Source organism: Phyllobates terribilis, unplaced genomic scaffold (assembly GCF_046119375.1).
Source record: "Phyllobates terribilis strain yellow unplaced genomic scaffold, ASM4611937v1 Scaffold_1__5_contigs__length_1240528914, whole genome shotgun sequence".
NCBI classification, from domain to species: Eukaryota; Metazoa; Chordata; class Amphibia; order Anura; family Dendrobatidae; genus Phyllobates; species Phyllobates terribilis.
In genome coordinates, this window is record NW_027362761.1 from 1,074,667,339 (window position 1) to 1,074,686,086 (window position 18,748).

The 18,748-nt window shown below is 49.0% G+C and overlaps 1 protein-coding gene across 4 annotated transcripts in view; it reads right to left on the reverse strand.

Annotated features, from left to right (window-relative positions):
- The window catches only part of SLAIN2 (SLAIN motif family member 2), a 49,668-nt gene that overhangs the window by 21,852 nt on the left and 9,068 nt on the right, over nucleotides 1-18,748 (reverse strand). For 3 of the 4 annotated variants that reach the window (XM_073645524.1, XM_073645527.1, XM_073645525.1), the window contains exons 2-3: nucleotides 6,790-6,938; nucleotides 3,029-3,196 (exon numbers count right to left, since the gene is read on the reverse strand). In XM_073645524.1, coding sequence (XP_073501625.1) covers nucleotides 3,029-3,196; nucleotides 6,790-6,938 — 317 coding nt within the window. The remainder of the gene's footprint in view (nucleotides 1-3,028; nucleotides 3,197-6,789; nucleotides 6,939-18,748) is intronic. The other variant, XM_073645526.1, reaches the window with a different exon arrangement.

Sequence of the window (18,748 nt, forward strand, 5' to 3'; positions counted from 1 at the left end):
TAACATTTTTGATATTTATTTTTCATATTTTGGTCAATAGAGAAAAATAAAAATTACAAATTTCACACTGCCCACAAGGCCTAATTTAAGACTCCTACTTTTAGTTAGACGCATGGACAATAGCAGCAGTACACTCACTCACACCTTATGTCTGTAAATAATAAAAAAAGGGAATCTGAGCATGCTCTAATCTGGGCAAAAGTCATTGTGAAGAGAGGGGAAGGAGGTGAGCTGTGACCTATGGTTAATGATGGAATTGGTGTCATCTGCTGTATACACGGGGGTTAACTTTCATTGTTATTCTGCCTGTGAGGATAATGAGACTGCTGAAAAGCCATCAGTACCGGACAGAAATGAGAGTCTAGAATAAGGGCTGGAAGCTAGTGTTGAAAATAAAGATTTCAGTTTTCATGTCATATATTGATAGTAATATGGGAAACTGAAAATCGATCTATCCAGCTATCTATATTAAATACTGTACATTTAAAACATAAAAATCTGATTTAAACACTATGTAATTTTCTGGTGACACATTCCCTCTTGCAGAGGTCCTACCAGCAGAAACATTCAGCACCAACCCTGTACATTAGGTGGGTAATTGGGGGCACGTGCCCCCCTAGACTCACTCTCAGCAGCGCTCTGTGTGAACGAGATATGAGATATTGTCGAGTTCTAGGAACTTAGGACTATTATAACATGATTACGTGATTATGAGTCAAGCAGCGAGATCTGATAAGTCTGTGGACAACGTGAGGCTACACCTTGTTCTTTAATTTTCTTGTGTCATTAAGTATGTAAGACACAAGCCAGCAGCCTCCCTGCGCCAAGAACACCGGTTATATATATCATTTGTGGCACTTGACTTTGAATATAGGAAAAGTAGCCGGTAATGCGTTGTATCTGGGTGCGTGCCAGGCCCGGCCCCGCTTTGTATTACAAGGAACATGATAGTCACACGCTTGAGCCCGGCCAAAAATATTCTCCTGTTTGGAAAATAATGTGTCTCTCAGGAAACAAAAGAGGCAGCGAGTCATAACACGGTACAGGGGTGTAATTACTGCGGACGGGGATAGATAACGCGACTATCTGTATATAAACATATACGCACCACAGGAACACACCAACAAGCCGGACTGGTATTGTGCAGGAAACCCATTACTCACCACTCCACCCTGACGGGGCCACTTAGGGCCACAACCTGTACTAACCAGTGTGTTAAGCCGTCCGTACACAATGGTGACCATCAAAGGTCTGAGATCCATTTACTAATGTATGTAGTCTGGATTGTGACATGTGGGAGAGCTGAACAGTGCAGGAGAAAGCCATCAACTAGAGACATGGGATGCACGACCTTAAAGAGTACCCGTCACCAGATCAAAAGGGGCCAGTCTGTGCTCTTATTTTCTTATTTCTGCTGCTCCCGAATATACATTTTTTCTTTTAAATCCGCCATATGGTTCAAGAGATATGGGCCTTCCTATTGAGTGCTAATATTTATGGTCTTTACCAAGGGGGCATGGCTCATATGGTAATAATGCAGAACAACCTAAAGACACACCCCAGGGAACCTAAGAGCCATGCCACCTTGCAAACAACATATGGAAAAAAAGTTCCTTATCCCTGGAACCGCATGAACCATTAACTAAAATCTCTTTAAAGCCAAGTTCACATCACACGAGTAACATGGGAGCACTTTGAAAGCTTTGGCCTGACTGCAGGTGTAATGATTTCCACCTGCGGTTAATTCAGCCCATTACACCAGCTGTTAGGCTGGTGCTGTAATATGGGTGCAAAAATGACCAAACTAAGCAGATATGCCAAAGAATGGAAATGAAAGCAGTAACAGAGGCCTGTTTCCCCCAAAAAGACAAGGCTGAGGATTGGTAGTCTAAATGCAAAGGTCTTCGCCTCAGTGTAACAACTAATTCCACAAGATATGCCATCAATGTCCATCGAAGGGGGTCCATCTGTGGAGACCCTCAATCATGGCTAGAAGGACTCGGCGGTTCTAGGAAAGCATCGGGCCACCTCTCTTATACTCTGCTTTTGTCTGCATTGGTGTGCACAAACTATAATAGGCCAACCATGCTGTTTCCAGGAAAAAGCCAATCAAATGGTCACCAATCCCGGCGATAAGCCATCAATGCTTGTGTGGAGAGGACTTCTAAAATCTAGAAATTGGTTAAAAATATAGCATCACCTTCTGCTGTTAGAAGTACTAAAGAAAAACGTCTGAAAGGTTTCCCATCTCGATAATACCCAACAGGTACTGTAGCACATGTGGTCAGATTATTAAACGGCTAAAGGCATATTTATTTATTTTACTCACTTATATAGCGTCATTAATTCCACAGCGCTTTACAGACATTATCATCACTGTCCCCATTGGGGCTCACAATCTACATTCCCTATCAGTAGGTCTTTGGAGTGTGGGAGGAAACTGGAGAACCCGGAGAAAACCCACACAAACAAGGGGAGAACATACAAACTCCTAGCAGATGTGGTCCTGCAGTTTTGAACTACGACTCCCAACAGCTGCACGACAGCCATCGCAGTCAAGGAATTGTACAACAACTGCAATGCCAGAGGTTGCTGATCCACACTGTTTGGTGGGGGGCTGCCCACTAACAATGGAAGAAGACACAGCTGGTTTAGCGCTGTCTCCCTTGTTTTCGTGCACATTACCGCTCCAGGACCCCAGCCGGTGCAGAGAACGGAAGCCAGCCCCATGTAAGTGAATAGGATCATTCAGCATTGTACAGCAAACGAAAAAATTGTGAAGGGGACCAGAGCTGCGCCGCCCTTATTTGCAAAAATGATGGTGGCCATAGAGGTTGATTGAATATCTTAATACACCATAACTTTACACCCCTTTAAGGGGTACATTGTGGTCCGTACAGGGTGACCATTAGAGAGTCTGTGCACAAGGCTGATGAATATAGAAGGGATAGGCGGAGTAAGGTTGAGTACAGACCCCCGACAGCCCCTTATATCAGACCTTCTGTATATACGGCTGTATATTTCTCACCTGTGCTACTCGGCAGAACCAGCTGCCTCACGACCGGAGGTCTCCCAAGGGTGGAGGAGGGCGAGCTGAGCCCACTGTTATATGGGCTCCCACTAGGATTCATGTTGTAGGGGTTGGCGTAGCCGGGGGGGCTGTAGGGAATGCTGTACATGCTCTGCCTCTTGCTGGCTGCAATAGAAAATATTCAGCAGATTCAGATACATGTAACTTATATACCTCCGATTCCTACAATGCCGGTGTCAGGCTGTAATAGTATCATTCTCCACCTTACTCACCTGGACACGCATTGCTCATATTGACCATACAGGGGCGCAGCACACACACTGTATGAGAGGGAAGCCGCCATTAGATTCACGCTGCCCGAACCTCAGGCAGCAGACGATTGCAGTCAGGTTCTTCAGAGCGGCGACATTTCAGAAAAAAAAAAACATACTTTGAAAAGGTGACTACTTATATGGGCTGAGTAGTCAGGTCCTTGGCGGCTTGTCCCTTGAGAGGGACCAGAGCAAGGAGAAACCACCGAGGACCCACCCTGGACTACTCAGCCCAGACAAATAACCACTGGCTGTTTCTCAAAGCATGTTCACACTGAGGCACCGCAGCGTTTCAGAGTAGGTCACACCTGCCTACTATTGTGTCCGATTCTTGTTGCCTGGGGTTCTTGAAGCATTAATTTAATATTGGTTCCCCTCAATCTGGCTTCATAAAACATATAATAAATGTAACCTGCGGTCTTCCCCAGGACCCCCAAACTGCCACCAGGTATTTATTGTTGCCTTTATATACGCCCTAACAAGACCCTTTTTGTTCATTATAGATTCTTGAATATGCCTAAAATCAATGTTATAACAGTGGTCCCGATATGCTGCCTAGTGGGAGACCGCTGTGGGGAGGTGGTTTTTGCCTGAAGGCATGAGTGACACGATTTGTAAGGGTGGTGGAGCTGTCAGCTCTGAGCAGATCTCCGGCAATGCGCAGTGCAGCGGGTATAGTCTTCACTGGCACAGTGCACATGCCCTGGGTGGCAGCGGTGACAAAGGACTCAGCCAGCCATTAGCCCTGGTTCATTGCAAATCTCACTGCTGCCTCCCTGGGCATACACCGAACGCAGATGAAGCCAGGGTGCGGACACTCCGCTTCACTGCGCATAGCCAGGGAGACTCAGACTTGTAAAAGAGCCACTCACACCCACAGGGATATGATAACGATTACTGGGAAGAAGAGTCTGGGGTAAAAAATGCCCCCACCACTAGTCACCCACTAATTAGCATATCACCACCGCAGTTATAAAATAGATTTTATGCATATTAAAAAAAAATCTGTGAGCTACGAAAAGGGGCTTGTTAGGCTGCGTGCACACTATGCGTTTTTCAAGTGTTTTTGCAGCAGAATTTCGGCAGCGAAAACGCTTAAAAAACGCTCGGTAATACGTGCCCCATGGCCCCCAATGATAATCCGCATGTGCTGTGCACACACTGCGGAAATTTCCGCTGCGGATCATCATTGTGGAAAAATACGCAGCATTAAAATGGTACCACGGACACAACCATATTTCCTTTAACTATGGCAAAACAAGTGGTAACCGAGCGAACGCCAGCCAGAGACCCTAATCCAATGTAATCCAACAGATTAGAAAAAGAGGGGTCAACTCGGGATTGTCAAAATGTGACCAGTCCACACCCGAAATCTGCTGTACACTTAGATTTTCCGTTTTATATACAGTAACTTCATTCAGCCATTTAAATACAGGGAGGAAGAGATGACATACACATTCATGGGCGGTAATTCAGCAGGACTGGCGTTCTGTAAACCAGAGTTGATCCACTGAAACAAGATGCTCCAGATTCATTACGAGGTGGACTTCTCTAAAGGATAACTGTACTTTCAAGTAACTTTTCATAATAAACTGCAGTGTGTGTATATGAAGAATAACTACATTTCTGGCCATTATGTGACTCGTATACTGTTTTTTTTATCAGTTTTCTCCTCTTTAGGCTCTCTCTAATAATTTGCAATTGACTGAGCTGCTGGGTTAGGCCTAGCTGCTATGATCACTCCCTCACACAGCACAGAACACAGACTCCTGATCTTCATACCTTAGTTATTATTAAGAGAAACAGCAGCAGCATGGAGGGCATTTTACAGCAGTCAGGAGATGTGAATCCAGCTCTGTGGCAAGTTAAAAGTTTGGTCAAAAAGCTCAGTACAATCTTTGTGTCTCCCGCTACCTGTTTTCTCTCCCTGCTCCTCACCTCACCATAGAGTTTAATAGGAGTTGTAACCCAATACCTCACAGTACTGGCAGCGTCTCTAGTCTTGAAACAAACAGAATTGAGAAGTGCTTTACCAGAGTGGATGGCGAGTTCAGGAAGATGTAGAAGTGGCTTAGAAGGCCACGTTCACACATTCAGTATTTGTAAGCCAAAATCAGGAGTGGGTGAAAAATGTAGAAGTGGTGACGTGTTTCTATTATACTTTTCCCGGATTGTTCCTCTCCTGGTTTTGTCTTACAAATACTGATGTAAAACACTGACCTAATACTGAACATGTGAATAAGGCCTTAGTGGAAAAAGAAAGAAGCAGAATTCTCTGATATTACAAAGTTTCATACATTCAACATGATTTTTGCAAAGTTTGATGAAAATAGTGTTCACTTACAATGAATTAGGCATAGTTTGGCTGCCCATGTCCCAGCATCCAAAAAATGTACTCCAGTCATGGACTGGAGTATATTTCAGCTATTATTTAATTATAATGAATCTGTGGGGCCACATCCTTTCCTGTAGGCTTAGATTTATTTTCAAAGAGTTGAAGGGCTGGTGTGAAAACAACAAAAAAGTCAATAGATTTTTTTGCCCAACTGTGTCTTGGGCAAAGATTTTTCACTTTTCATTATCACCAGAAAACTGGTGGAATATATTTGATGCATTGGCCCCTTAACATTTTCTCACAAAATGTAACAATTTTGCCTTTTCTATTTCAGAATCATTTTCTATCCTTTTTAATGTCATTATATAGCAAGCTTCACTATAAAATACAAAGGAATTGTGGGATTTGGCTGAAGAGCAGCATGTACAAAATGTTCAACGTGCCCCAGATTTTTCTGGAAGACAATTTGTAAAACAGATGGCATATTCTCAGAAACACAGAAAACTATTGACATGAAGAAATACAGACAATGAAAACCTGTTTTTACAGTTCAGTCTATGAGGCGTCTATTTATACACAAGAGTGGAACGTAGCAAGACCAGAGTGCATGTGTCTAGGAGCAGCGCCCCTCCAGATTTTCACGCATCTCCTCAGAAGACGGCTCAGAATATTAGGCCATCTTAGGTCGCTGAAAGAAAAGCTGACAGCAGCCAAAGATACAAGACACTCGGCCACAGACAGCAAAATGATGTACCTGTATTACAGGTAGACGAGCTACAGCACAAGTCTTATTATTGGGCACAAGTTTGCATGACTAAGGCTTCATTCACATGTCCGAGTTTCATAGCCTGTGTACAGACTGCGATTTCTGAACCAGACCTGGAAAAAAAAAAATTGTATTGTATATATATGGGGCGACGAGTCTGGAAATAGTGCATGTACAGACTGACAAACCCAGACATAATAGTGCAACCTAAGAGACAAATATTTTCTGTGGCCGCGAGTTCTCCAGTTGGATTTACTGTAGTCCGTATGAACATTTTAGTTCCAGAAAATTACTTGCTACCAAGTGACTGCACATTAAAATATATATCTATGGACATTGAACTCACCTGACATGGTTTGGTCGAGCCTGTGGATGAGGGACTTTTTTGCACTTTCCACATCAGGTGTGGGACTATCAAAAACTTGCCGACACCAGACTAGCGGACTCACTGATTTCTGTGAGGAGGATAGCCTTTTCTTTGGTGACGTGTACAACCTGTACATGAAAACAAGAATATCATCAGTATTAAAAAAAGACATGTTCTGTATTTCAGAGTATTCGGCACAATTTAGACGTTCGTGTTCCACGATCACTGTACGAACCGCGATACCGCCTGGTGATGGGTTTCCGGACCTGAAAATGACAGCTGCATTTATGCTTATGAGGCTGTCAAGTTCAGGTCAGGAGACCTGCGGCAAGTCTGTGCATCGTCTGAACATGGATGAAAGTCACATACAATTGGAAAAATGTATAGAAAAGAGCTCAAAAGATTTTCTGCTGTGTGGGGAAGCTTAGAGGGGGTAACCAGACCTGCACTCCATTTTTAGGAGCAGGGAAAGTCCTACAGATCAAACCCCCACTGACCATAAAGTAATGGCATATCATAGTGAGGTTCATCCATTTACATGAACGGGATACTCCTTTAATAGTGAGAAGTTCCTTGTTCAGGACCCCCTGAAGAATTATTATTAGCCAGAGAGAAGAATAGATACAAAAAATAAAAGAATCTGACAGGTCCACCCAAATCACAGGCAGTATGCCGTTAGTTCTCCTGTGGGTGCAGGTCCCTACACAGGTTACATCTGATCCCTGAGTATCCTGGTGACCAAATTATCATTAAAGAGCACAGAAAACAAAAATGGTCTCCTGACATAGGACAATAAAGAAATAAAGATTCACGTCACATCCAATGTGAAAGTTCACTTCTTGACTAGATCTTTTCAGAATGTCTAGATGTCTTTGTGGAGCTATCTTTAATGTCTTATGCGTCATTGAACCATTCCTGCATTGCCCGCCAGACAGTACACATAATATCCAAGTTATTACTTTGAACACTAAGTCCCAAGCTAGATGTACAAGCTAGCAGGGTGCGCCTGCTACCAGAAGGGAATTATGTGGTCACCACCCAAACACAAGCTGCATTACTTTGTTCTAGTTTAGCCTTCTACCGTGTGATCAGGATTTATGAGATCCACACCTATATATTCCAGTGGCCGCTGAGTGGTTTTATAAGGCCTAGGAGGCTTTGGTAGGAGAAGACATTCACTCAATATAGAATAGTATCTCCACTATGAATAAAGGGGGCAGCAATCTGCGGCCGGACAACCTGCGACAGGACAGCTTTATGAATGAAGCTACTGACCACACAGGTTCTCTGGCCAGCGATGGAGCCTCCAAGCTGTAGAGCTTCTCATAAAGAGGCAATGAGCGGTCAGATGGACAACGCAATGATTAAGCTTCTAATGTGACTTCTCTGAGGAAAGGCAGCGCTGTCCGTTCTCATCTTTCTCAGAATCTTGAGTCATTTGAAATCACAGCCTGAAGCCTTCTGCTAACACACTCCACAGAACGCATTACAAGCAACCCCCAGCTGACCGGTCTCCTCTTCAGAGCGCCGTATTTAGGATTATACTCCCACAGAGCTCGCTTTCACATTACAGAATAATTCCAAAGAAACTGAACATTGAGCAAAGCAGCTTTATTATGTGGGGGATATAGGAACACAGCATCAGTACAGAAGCTACAAGATTCGGAGGGGCTTGTGTTCTATGACTGGATACCAAACAGTCACAACATTTGACCACCTGCCTTAGGGGGTTGTTCCCATCTTCATATATACATATTTTTGGATAGAGTTTGTAAAAACAAGCATTTTTACAAGTTTCTACTTATTAAAATTTGCAGCTGTTCTTGTGATATTAGCACTTTTACAGCCAGTTGCCTAGGAGACCGACCACCACTGTTGTCTAGCTTGTAAGCATAGCACTGAAGCTGGCTGGGATTAGGAGATAACAGCACGATCCAGCGATCCTTGACATCTTCAAAACAGTGCTTTCAAGCTCAGTAGAAAAGGGTTTGTGAACTGTGCATATTCTGCTATCTAAAAGGGTGGTCGGTCTCCAAGGCAACAAGTTGAAAACAAAAGAAAAGTGTTAGAGGGGCTGTGCACTGCTCGGACAACCCAGTCTCGCCCCCAGTAAAATAACACCTATACTCCCCTACAGTGCCTTCCCAGCAGTGACAACACTATATTGTTATGCCACGCGAGACCTAGTTAACCAGCACCCACTTCACTCTCCCCTCCCTTGGACAGTACGGTAAATTGCTTCCATTTACAAGCACTATCCAATAATAGCCATTTCTGAAGATGTGAATAAGCCTTTACAGATATAGTTCAGATGAGAAGTGTTAATTTGTAGGTTTGTCACATCCACAGACTGTCAAACTAGTAGTCTCCTCCGCAGAACAGGAGACCAATGAACAAGCATGGGGATAACACCTTCCAAAATCAATCAGTCTTGGGCGCCCATAACTGTGGCCTCCGGTTGCATTCTCAGACCAGGTCGGGCAGTCACTAACCAGATCATCTCGGAATCAGCCTGCACATCTGGAGAACCTCTGGCCCAGTGATCTAGCCAGCACAATTTAGCCGTTGCCAGTGGCTCACCTGGCATCTCTGTACATATTGCAGCAATGTGGGAGCTTGATAATCCCAAGAACCAATAAAATTAGGAATGCTTATCACATTTAGGAAACTTTCCTCCACTGCTTGTTGTCACCTGAAATCCATCTCAACAACTTATGGCAATTAGCCAAAGTAGCAGGCACAAGTACAAGACGTCAACGTCATGTTAGATAACTAGAGAGATCTGTACTTTCCATGTCATCACATTAGCCATCATAGAAGCGCAAGTTGCTTCAAAACAACAGCGACCTTTTAAGAAGGTCCCAACTCCCTGATAAACATGTACGCTCATCCAAGCATGAAAGGTTTAACTTCTACAGGAATATACATCCCAGAGACTAGATCCTTCTGTCCACCAAGACTTGCTGCTGAGGAAGAGCAGCGCTAAGTCCTCACATAAGAGATTGCCCGTACATCCCAGCAAAACCAGCGGGCTGGCCATGAGGGGTGACCCTATTGCCTCCTACATTACTGGAAACCAAGCCGCATGGAAGTGTGTGATCTGACCCAACTCTGCCATGGTATGTAGTGAAGGAACCCCCTGAATTATTGCTCTCCAGTAAGTGTATAACTAGGGTGAGACTACTCCGTGCAGCTGGAGCATTGCCCGCCTATGGAGGCCAATGGCGGCATGATTTTGTGCCGTGCCCGGCATGGCTGAGCAGTTTCGGCCATGCAGCCAGCCTCACATAGTCTTCCCTCTTGGGCATCTGTTATTTACCCCAATGTAAATCAGTCTTCTTTAAAGAAATAAGAAAAAATAAAATGACTGCCAATAAGCGAAGGACAAGCTACAATGCAGTCTGTGTTTATTAAAAACAGAAGATATTTTTTATTAGAGGCGAGACAAAGCAGAGTCATATTGAGATTAGAAAATGTGGAGCACCAGGGTAGGGCTTCATCTGCAGACGTGGAGATGTAAATTCTTATTTCATAGAGTCATCATAGTTTACAAGCTGCACAATACAATACTAAGGGGACTGGGAATATAATGTGCACACAAGCTCAGTATCCCATTATACACGGGACTGAAGTGAGTAGACGCAGCTTACACCATCACTTACTGATGGGAGTGACAGCAGTCCGCAGCTCTATTCTAGAGCAGAGGTCCCCAACCGCCGGTCCGCGGACCAGGACCGGGCCGTTGGGGTTTTTCAGCCGGTCCGCGGGGAGAGGGGGCCCCTCCAGCCTCCAGCAGGGCCGCCATCAGGGCATGACTGCCCTGACTCCAGTATGGGGCCCGGCCGGTAGGAGCCCCCCTCTTGTGCGTCTCTCTCCTCATGGGGCCCCCGGCCGCATGCTAAGCGCCGGGTCCGGGACATCTTAGCGCTGCGCTGCTGCGGCAGCACCTTCATGATTCCCCTGACTTCCGGTCATGTGACGGCGCCGTCACATGGCCGGAAGTCAGGAGAACCTGGTGTCAGCGATTTGGACGAGCGCCAGGATTCTGCAGGGATCGCATGGGGGTAAGTATAACAAGTTTTATTTTTTTTTAAATACAATTAACTAGGAGTGGGGGGAATGGGAGATGCACATGGGGGGGGAGGGGAGAGATGAGAGATGCACATGGGGGGGGAGGGGAGAGATGAGAGATGCACATGGGGGGGGAGGGGAGAGATGAGAGATGCACATGGGGGGGGAGGGGAGAGATGAGAGATGCACATGGGGGGGGGAGGGGAGAGATGAGAGATGCACATGGGGGGGGGAGGGGAGAGATGAGAGATGCACATGGGGGGGAGGGGAGAGATGAGAGATGCACATGGGGGGGGAGGGGAGAGATGAGAGATGCACATGGGGGGGGAGGGGAGAGATGAGAGATGCACATGGGGGGGGGAGGGGAGAGATGAGAGATGCACATGGGGGGGGAGGGGAGAGATGAGAGATGCACATGGGGGGGAGGGGAGAGATGAGAGATGCACATGGGGGGGAGGGGAGAGATGAGAGATGCACATGGGGGGGAGGGGAGAGATGAGAGATGCACATGGGGGGGGAGGGGAGAGATGCACATGGGGGGGGAGGGGAGAGATGAGAGATGCACATGGGGGGGGAGGGGAGAGATGAGAGATGCACATGGGGGGGAGGGGAGAGATGAGAGATGCACATGGGGGGGAGGGGAGGATGAGAGATGCACATGGGGGGGAGGGGAGGATGAGAGATGCACATGGGGGGGAGGGGAGGATGAGAGATGCACATGGGGGGGAGGGGAGGATGAGAGATGCACATGGGAGGGGAGGGGAGGATGAGAGATGCACATGGGAGGGGAGGGGAGGATGAGAGATGCACATGGGGGGTGGATGAGAGATGCACATGGGGGGGAGGGGAGGATGAGAGATGCACATGGGGGGGAGGGGAGGATGAGAGATGCACATGGGGGGGAGGGGAGGATGAGAGATGCACATGGGGGGGAGGGGAGGATGAGAGATGCACATGGGGGGGAGGGGAGGATGAGAGATGCACATGGGGGGGAGGGGAGGATGAGAGATGCACATGGGGGGGAGGGGAGGATGAGAGATGCACATGGGGGGGAGGGGAGGATGAGAGATGCACATGGGGGGTGGATGAGAGATGCACATGGGGGGTGGATGAGAGATGCACATGGGGGGTGGATGAGAGATGCACATGGGGGGTGGATGAGAGATGCACATGGGGGGTGGATGAGAGATGCACATGGGGGGTGGATGAGAGATGCACATGGGGGGTGGATGAGAGATGCACATGGGGGGTGGATGAGAGATGCACATGGGGGGTGGATGAGAGATGCACATGGGGGGTGGATGAGAGATGCACATGGGGGGTGGATGAGAGATGCACATGGGGGGTGGATGAGAGATGCACATGGGGGGTGGATGAGAGATGCACATGGGGGGTGGATGAGAGATGCACATGGGGGGTGGATGAGAGATGCACATGGGGGGTGGATGAGAGATGCACATGGGGGGTGGATGAGAGATGCACATGGGGGGTGGATGAGAGATGCACATGGGGGGTGGATGAGAGATGCACATGGGGGGTGGATGAGAGATGCACATGGGGGGTGGATGAGAGATGCACATGGGGGGTGGATGAGAGATGCACATGGGGGGTGGATGAGAGATGCACATGGGGGGTGGATGAGAGATGCACATGGGGGGTGGATGAGAGATGCACATGGGGGGTGGATGAGAGATGCACATGGGGGGTGGATGAGAGATGCACATGGGGGGTGGATGAGAGATGCACATGGGGGGTGGATGAGAGATGCACATGGGGGGTGGATGAGAGATGCACATGGGGGGTGGATGAGAGATGCACATGGGGGGTGGATGAGAGATGCACATGGGGGGTGGATGAGAGATGCACATGGGGGGTGGATGAGAGATGCACATGGGGGGTGGATGAGAGATGCACATGGGGGGTGGATGAGAGATGCACATGGGGGGTGGATGAGAGATGCACATGGGGGGTGGATGAGAGATGCACACGGGGGGTGGATGAGAGATGCACACGGGGGGTGGATGAGAGATGCACACGGGGGGTGGATGAGAGATGCACACGGGGGGTGGATGAGAGATGCACACGGGGGGTGGATGAGAGATGCACACGGGGGGTGGATGAGAGATGCACACGGGGGGTGGATGAGAGATGCACACGGGGGGTGGATGAGAGATGCACGGGGGGTGGATGAGAGATGCACGGGGGGTGGATGAGAGATGCACGGGGGGTGGATGAGAGATGCACGGGGGGTGGATGAGAGATGCACGGGGGGTGGATGAGAGATGCACGGGGGGTGGATGAGAGATGCACGGGGGGTGGATGAGAGATGCACGGGGGGTGGATGAGAGATGCACGGGGGGTGGATGAGAGATGCACGGGGGGGTGGATGAGAGATGCACGGGGGGGTGGATGAGAGATGCACGGGGGGGGTGGATGAGAGATGCACGGGGGGGGTGGATGAGAGATGCACGGGGGGGGTGGATGAGAGATGCACGGGGGGGTGGATGAGAGATGCACGGGGGGGGTGGATGAGAGATGCACGGGGGGTGGATGAGAGATGCACGGGGGGTGGATGAGAGATGCACGGGGGGTGGATGAGAGATGCACGGGGGGTGGATGAGAGATGCACGGGGGGTGGATGAGAGATGCACGGGGGGTGGATGAGAGATGCACGGGGGGTGGATGAGAGATGCACGGGGGGTGGATGAGAGATGCACGGGGGGTGGATGAGAGATGCACGGGGGGTGGATGAGAGATGCACGGGGGGTGGATGAGAGATGCACGGGGGGTGGATGAGAGATGCACGGGGGGTGGATGAGAGATGCACGGGGGGTGGATGAGAGATGCACGGGGGGTGGATGAGAGATGCACGGGGGGTGGATGAGAGATGCACGGGGGGTGGATGAGAGATGCACGGGGGGTGGATGAGAGATGCACGGGGGGTGGATGAGAGATGCACGGGGGGTGGATGAGAGATGCACGGGGGGTGGATGAGAGATGCACGGGGGGTGGATGAGAGATGCACGGGGGGTGGATGAGAGATGCACGGGGGGTGGATGAGAGATGCACGGGGGGTGGATGAGAGATGCACGGGGGGTGGATGAGAGATGCACGGGGGGTGGATGAGAGATGCACGGGGGGTGGATGAGAGATGCACGGGGGGTGGATGAGAGATGCACGGGGGGTGGATGAGAGATGCACGGGGGGTGGATGAGAGATGCACGGGGGGTGGATGAGAGATGCACGGGGGGTGGATGAGAGATGCACGGGGGGTGGATGAGAGATGCACGGGGGGTGGATGAGAGATGCACGGGGGGTGGATGAGAGATGCACGGGGGGTGGATGAGAGATGCACGGGGGGTGGATGAGAGATGCACGGGGGGTGGATGAGAGATGCACGGGGGGTGGATGAGAGATGCACGGGGGGTGGATGAGAGATGCACGGGGGGTGGATGAGAGATGCACGGGGGGTGGATGAGAGATGCACGGGGGGTGGATGAGAGATGCACGGGGGGTGGATGAGAGATGCACGGGGGGTGGATGAGAGATGCACGGGGGGTGGATGAGAGATGCACGGGGGGTGGATGAGAGATGCACGGGGGGTGGATGAGAGATGCACGGGGGGTGGATGAGAGATGCACGGGGGGTGGATGAGAGATGCACGGGGGGTGGATGAGAGATGCACGGGGGGTGGATGAGAGATGCACGGGGGGTGGATGAGAGATGCACGGGGGGTGGATGAGAGATGCACGGGGGGTGGATGAGAGATGCACGGGGGGTGGATGAGAGATGCACGGGGGGTGGATGAGAGATGCACGGGGGGTGGATGAGAGATGCACGGGGGGTGGATGAGAGATGCACGGGGGGTGGATGAGAGATGCACGGGGGGTGGATGAGAGATGCACGGGGGGTGGATGAGAGATGCACGGGGGGTGGATGAGAGATGCACGGGGGGTGGATGAGAGATGCACGGGGGGTGGATGAGAGATGCACGGGGGGTGGATGAGAGATGCACGGGGGGTGGATGAGAGATGCACGGGGGGTGGATGAGAGATGCACGGGGGGTGGATGAGAGATGCACGGGGGGTGGATGAGAGATGCACGGGGGGTGGATGAGAGATGCACGGGGGGTGGATGAGAGATGCACGGGGGGTGGATGAGAGATGCACGGGGGGTGGATGAGAGATGCACGGGGGGTGGATGAGAGATGCACGGGGGGTGGATGAGAGATGCACGGGGGGTGGATGAGAGATGCACGGGGGGTGGATGAGAGATGCACGGGGGGTGGATGAGAGATGCACGGGGGGTGGATGAGAGATGCACGGGGGGTGGATGAGAGATGCACGGGGGGTGGATGAGAGATGCACGGGGGGTGGATGAGAGATGCACGGGGGGTGGATGAGAGATGCACGGGGGGTGGATGAGAGATGCACGGGGGGTGGATGAGAGATGCACGGGGGGTGGATGAGAGATGCACGGGGGGTGGATGAGAGATGCACGGGGGGTGGATGAGAGATGCACGGGGGGTGGATGAGAGATGCACGGGGGGTGGATGAGAGATGCACGGGGGGTGGATGAGAGATGCACGGGGGTGAGCTGCACATGGGGGGGTGAGAGATGCACATGGGGGGGTTATGTTTACATAACTTTGTTGCCTTATGAAGGGCGGGGGGGGCCCCCAAAAATTTCTTGCACAGGGGCCCACTACAGTCTGTGTCCGCCCCTGGGATGAAGTAAATGCAGCTGAACAGCAGCTGTCAGGACAGCTGCCCTGTCCTGCTGCAGGGCGTGATGGGGCCTCAGTGATGCGGCTCCTGGCACAGCACATTATGTGGGGCTCCTGGCATAGCTCCTGGCGGGGACCTGGTCTACACTATATGATAAGTATGCACTAAACTCCAAATCCCTCCATTACCCCGGCCCCATATGACCAAAGCCCCGCCCACCCCACCCCCTCCTTGCTGGGCCATGGAAAAATGATCTTGCTTCAAGCCGGTCCCTGGTGCAAAAAAGGTTGGGGACCACTGCTCTAGAGGATGGAAACAGTCACGAGTCCTTGGGACCAAAGTGGATTTGTCACTGAAAAAGGAATCCACGACGCCCGTGTGTACACACAGAGAGAGGATTTATCGCCCTGTAAACGCGCACCAATACTTTTCACATAATTCATTTTCTCCTACACTAGCCAAACTGATGATTACAGGTCTATGGAATAAAACAAAAATAACCAAAATTATTATTCCATTATTGACATTTTTAATCATCTGAAGAACCTTTATGGGAATCTATCAGTAGGATCAGCCCCCCTAAGCCATCTATATGGGCATGTAGGTCATAGGAAGCTGAATAAAATGATACCTTGATACCTGTTATCCGATGTTCTATTCCAGACACTTAAGTTTTTCTTAGTATGTAAATGAGCTGCTAAAATCTATGGGCCAGACACAGATCTCCCTGAGAGTCTGTCTCCAGAGATTATTATACACGATAGGAGGAGTTACCAGTCTCACACATGTATATCTGGAGAGCAGACTCAGTCATTATATGTCTCACACAAGCAACCAAGGTTGAAAGGGATTGTTTTTCAAGAGGTGTAACTATCCCTTTCACTTAAAACAAGCCCTGGAGGCAGATTCTCAGGGAGATCCATGTCCGGCCCATAGATCTTAACAGCTCATTTATATATAAGAAAAATATTGATTTCTGTAGTATAAGATATTGAATTGCAGATATCGTTATTTTATTCAGCTTCCTATGACCTACATACCCATATAGATGGCTTGGGGGGGTTGATCCTACTTACAGATTCTCTGAAACATAGGACTCGGGAACTACCCCCAGTAGGTTTACACAACTCCTTGCTTCGCTGTCACATTACTTTCATCACGAGTTTTGCTCTTTGATAGTTCCCGTCCATCAATGCAGACAGTGCTCAGTGATACTGGCTGTTCAGACGAGTGCATGAGGCCTGGAGTATGTGTGGGATGGAGCCTAAGAAACTAGTGAGCACCCAGCAGGACAGGCAGCGTAGTGTGAGTGCTGCCAACAAGTCGTGCAGGGACCATGCACACTCTGAGGATGCTGGAGAACAAGTGGTCCACAGACGTGACATAGAAGACTCAAGAGGCCGATGCCCTCTCCACCTGAGGACATGGGCTGGAAGAGCATGTACAGCAATGTCAGCAGTAATAACAGCTCCAGTCTTTGGGGGCATGATGTATTACCCAGGTGGATGCACTTTTGGTGAACACATTGTATTAGAAAGTAGCTTGAAATGTGCATATAATTTACAACTTCACTTGACTAGCTCTGGAAAACCTCTTTAAGGCATTTCACAATAAAGCCATACAGGTCGCAACATTACAACAATACTAACATTTGAACAATAGGATATTATCATAATCCTTTTATAAAAAAGGGAACAGTCAACACTGTACCATACATAAAGTCTCCAGAGAAGCCCACATTAGTCCATTTAGGGGAACTCTATGGCACAGCGGCTCTGAACATGAAAAACCTGTAAATACGCCACCCCCAGAATAACTGCATATGGCAGGAATGTAGGGACCAGGACGAGCAGGACGCTTCATGCCTGGGCTGTCCGCATTCAGCAGACATCTATAAATGGAAAAGCGTGCTCATGTGCGCTGCCAAGATAGTCCATGCTGACGACAAAGGATTACAATATATTCATCTTGTTGGCCGGCTGGGAGCAGGCCGTAGTCACAATAAGTAGGATGTATTTGCAGTGTATTATGTCGCTGGTACAGACAACAGATCTCTTTGTCGGGGTATTGCACAGAGGCGGCATGTGATACAAGTGTTATTCGGTTATTTAGCATCGAGCTAACTGAACAGTTTTTACTTTACTTCAATGCCCAACATCACTGAACACCTAGAAGATGCCGTGAACCCATCACCAAGAATGGTCAGAATAGCAGGTATATTTCTGATCATAGTGTGCCAACATTTTTTTTGCCAGATTGTTAGGATTTCTGGTGCAAAAACTATTCTTGTCTAATTTTAGAATAGGCACAGAAACAAAAAAGAAAACCCTTACATTAAAATTGAGCAAAAAAGATTTGTAGGACCCTGGTCCACTGGCCATGTCGGTGGTCTGTGACTGCCGGACCAAAGTCATGGGAACCTCCTGCTACCTGCTGGCATCATATCTGCATTGTGCAACAACGATGGTGTCGCACCAGACCTGCTAATCAGAAGCAGGACCAGGGCCCTGAAAATATTATTGCTCAACTCAAGCTTACATAAAATGCCTCACTATTCCAGCGTGTGATCAATCTAATAATCTCTGCAATACCAGGAAATGAACTGGGGTCATTGATGGGATCAGATTCCAGGGAACTGTCAAAAAGGTCACCTTTTTCAGGTCAATCTCTAGTATGAATTCCCATAGTGGGGGTGTCCTTTGATTTTTCGTGAGCTGCTTTGGAGGTAAACAATGAATCATACACAGTGCGTACAAACAGCAGCATTCTTAAAGGGAATCTGTCACCAGCTTTATGCTTCCCAATCTAAAAGCAACATAAAGCAGAGACAGGGACCCTGATTACAGTGCAGTGTCACTTACTGGGCTTCTTACTGTAGTTATGATAAATCCCTGTTTTATCTGTTGTAGCTGTAGCAGTGCTCTGAATGCTGAGCTCTGTATAACCCGCCCACACCACTGATTGGCTGTTTTCTGTCTCTGCACAGTGTAGTCAGAAAGCTGCCTATCAGTGGTGGGGGTGGTGATAGCCAGAGCTCTTGAATATTGAGGACTATATAGCAGGGGCTCATCAATAATAAGCAGTGAATTAAGAAGGCTTTATCAAAATTACAATAAGAAGCTGTTCCCTACTTTATAATG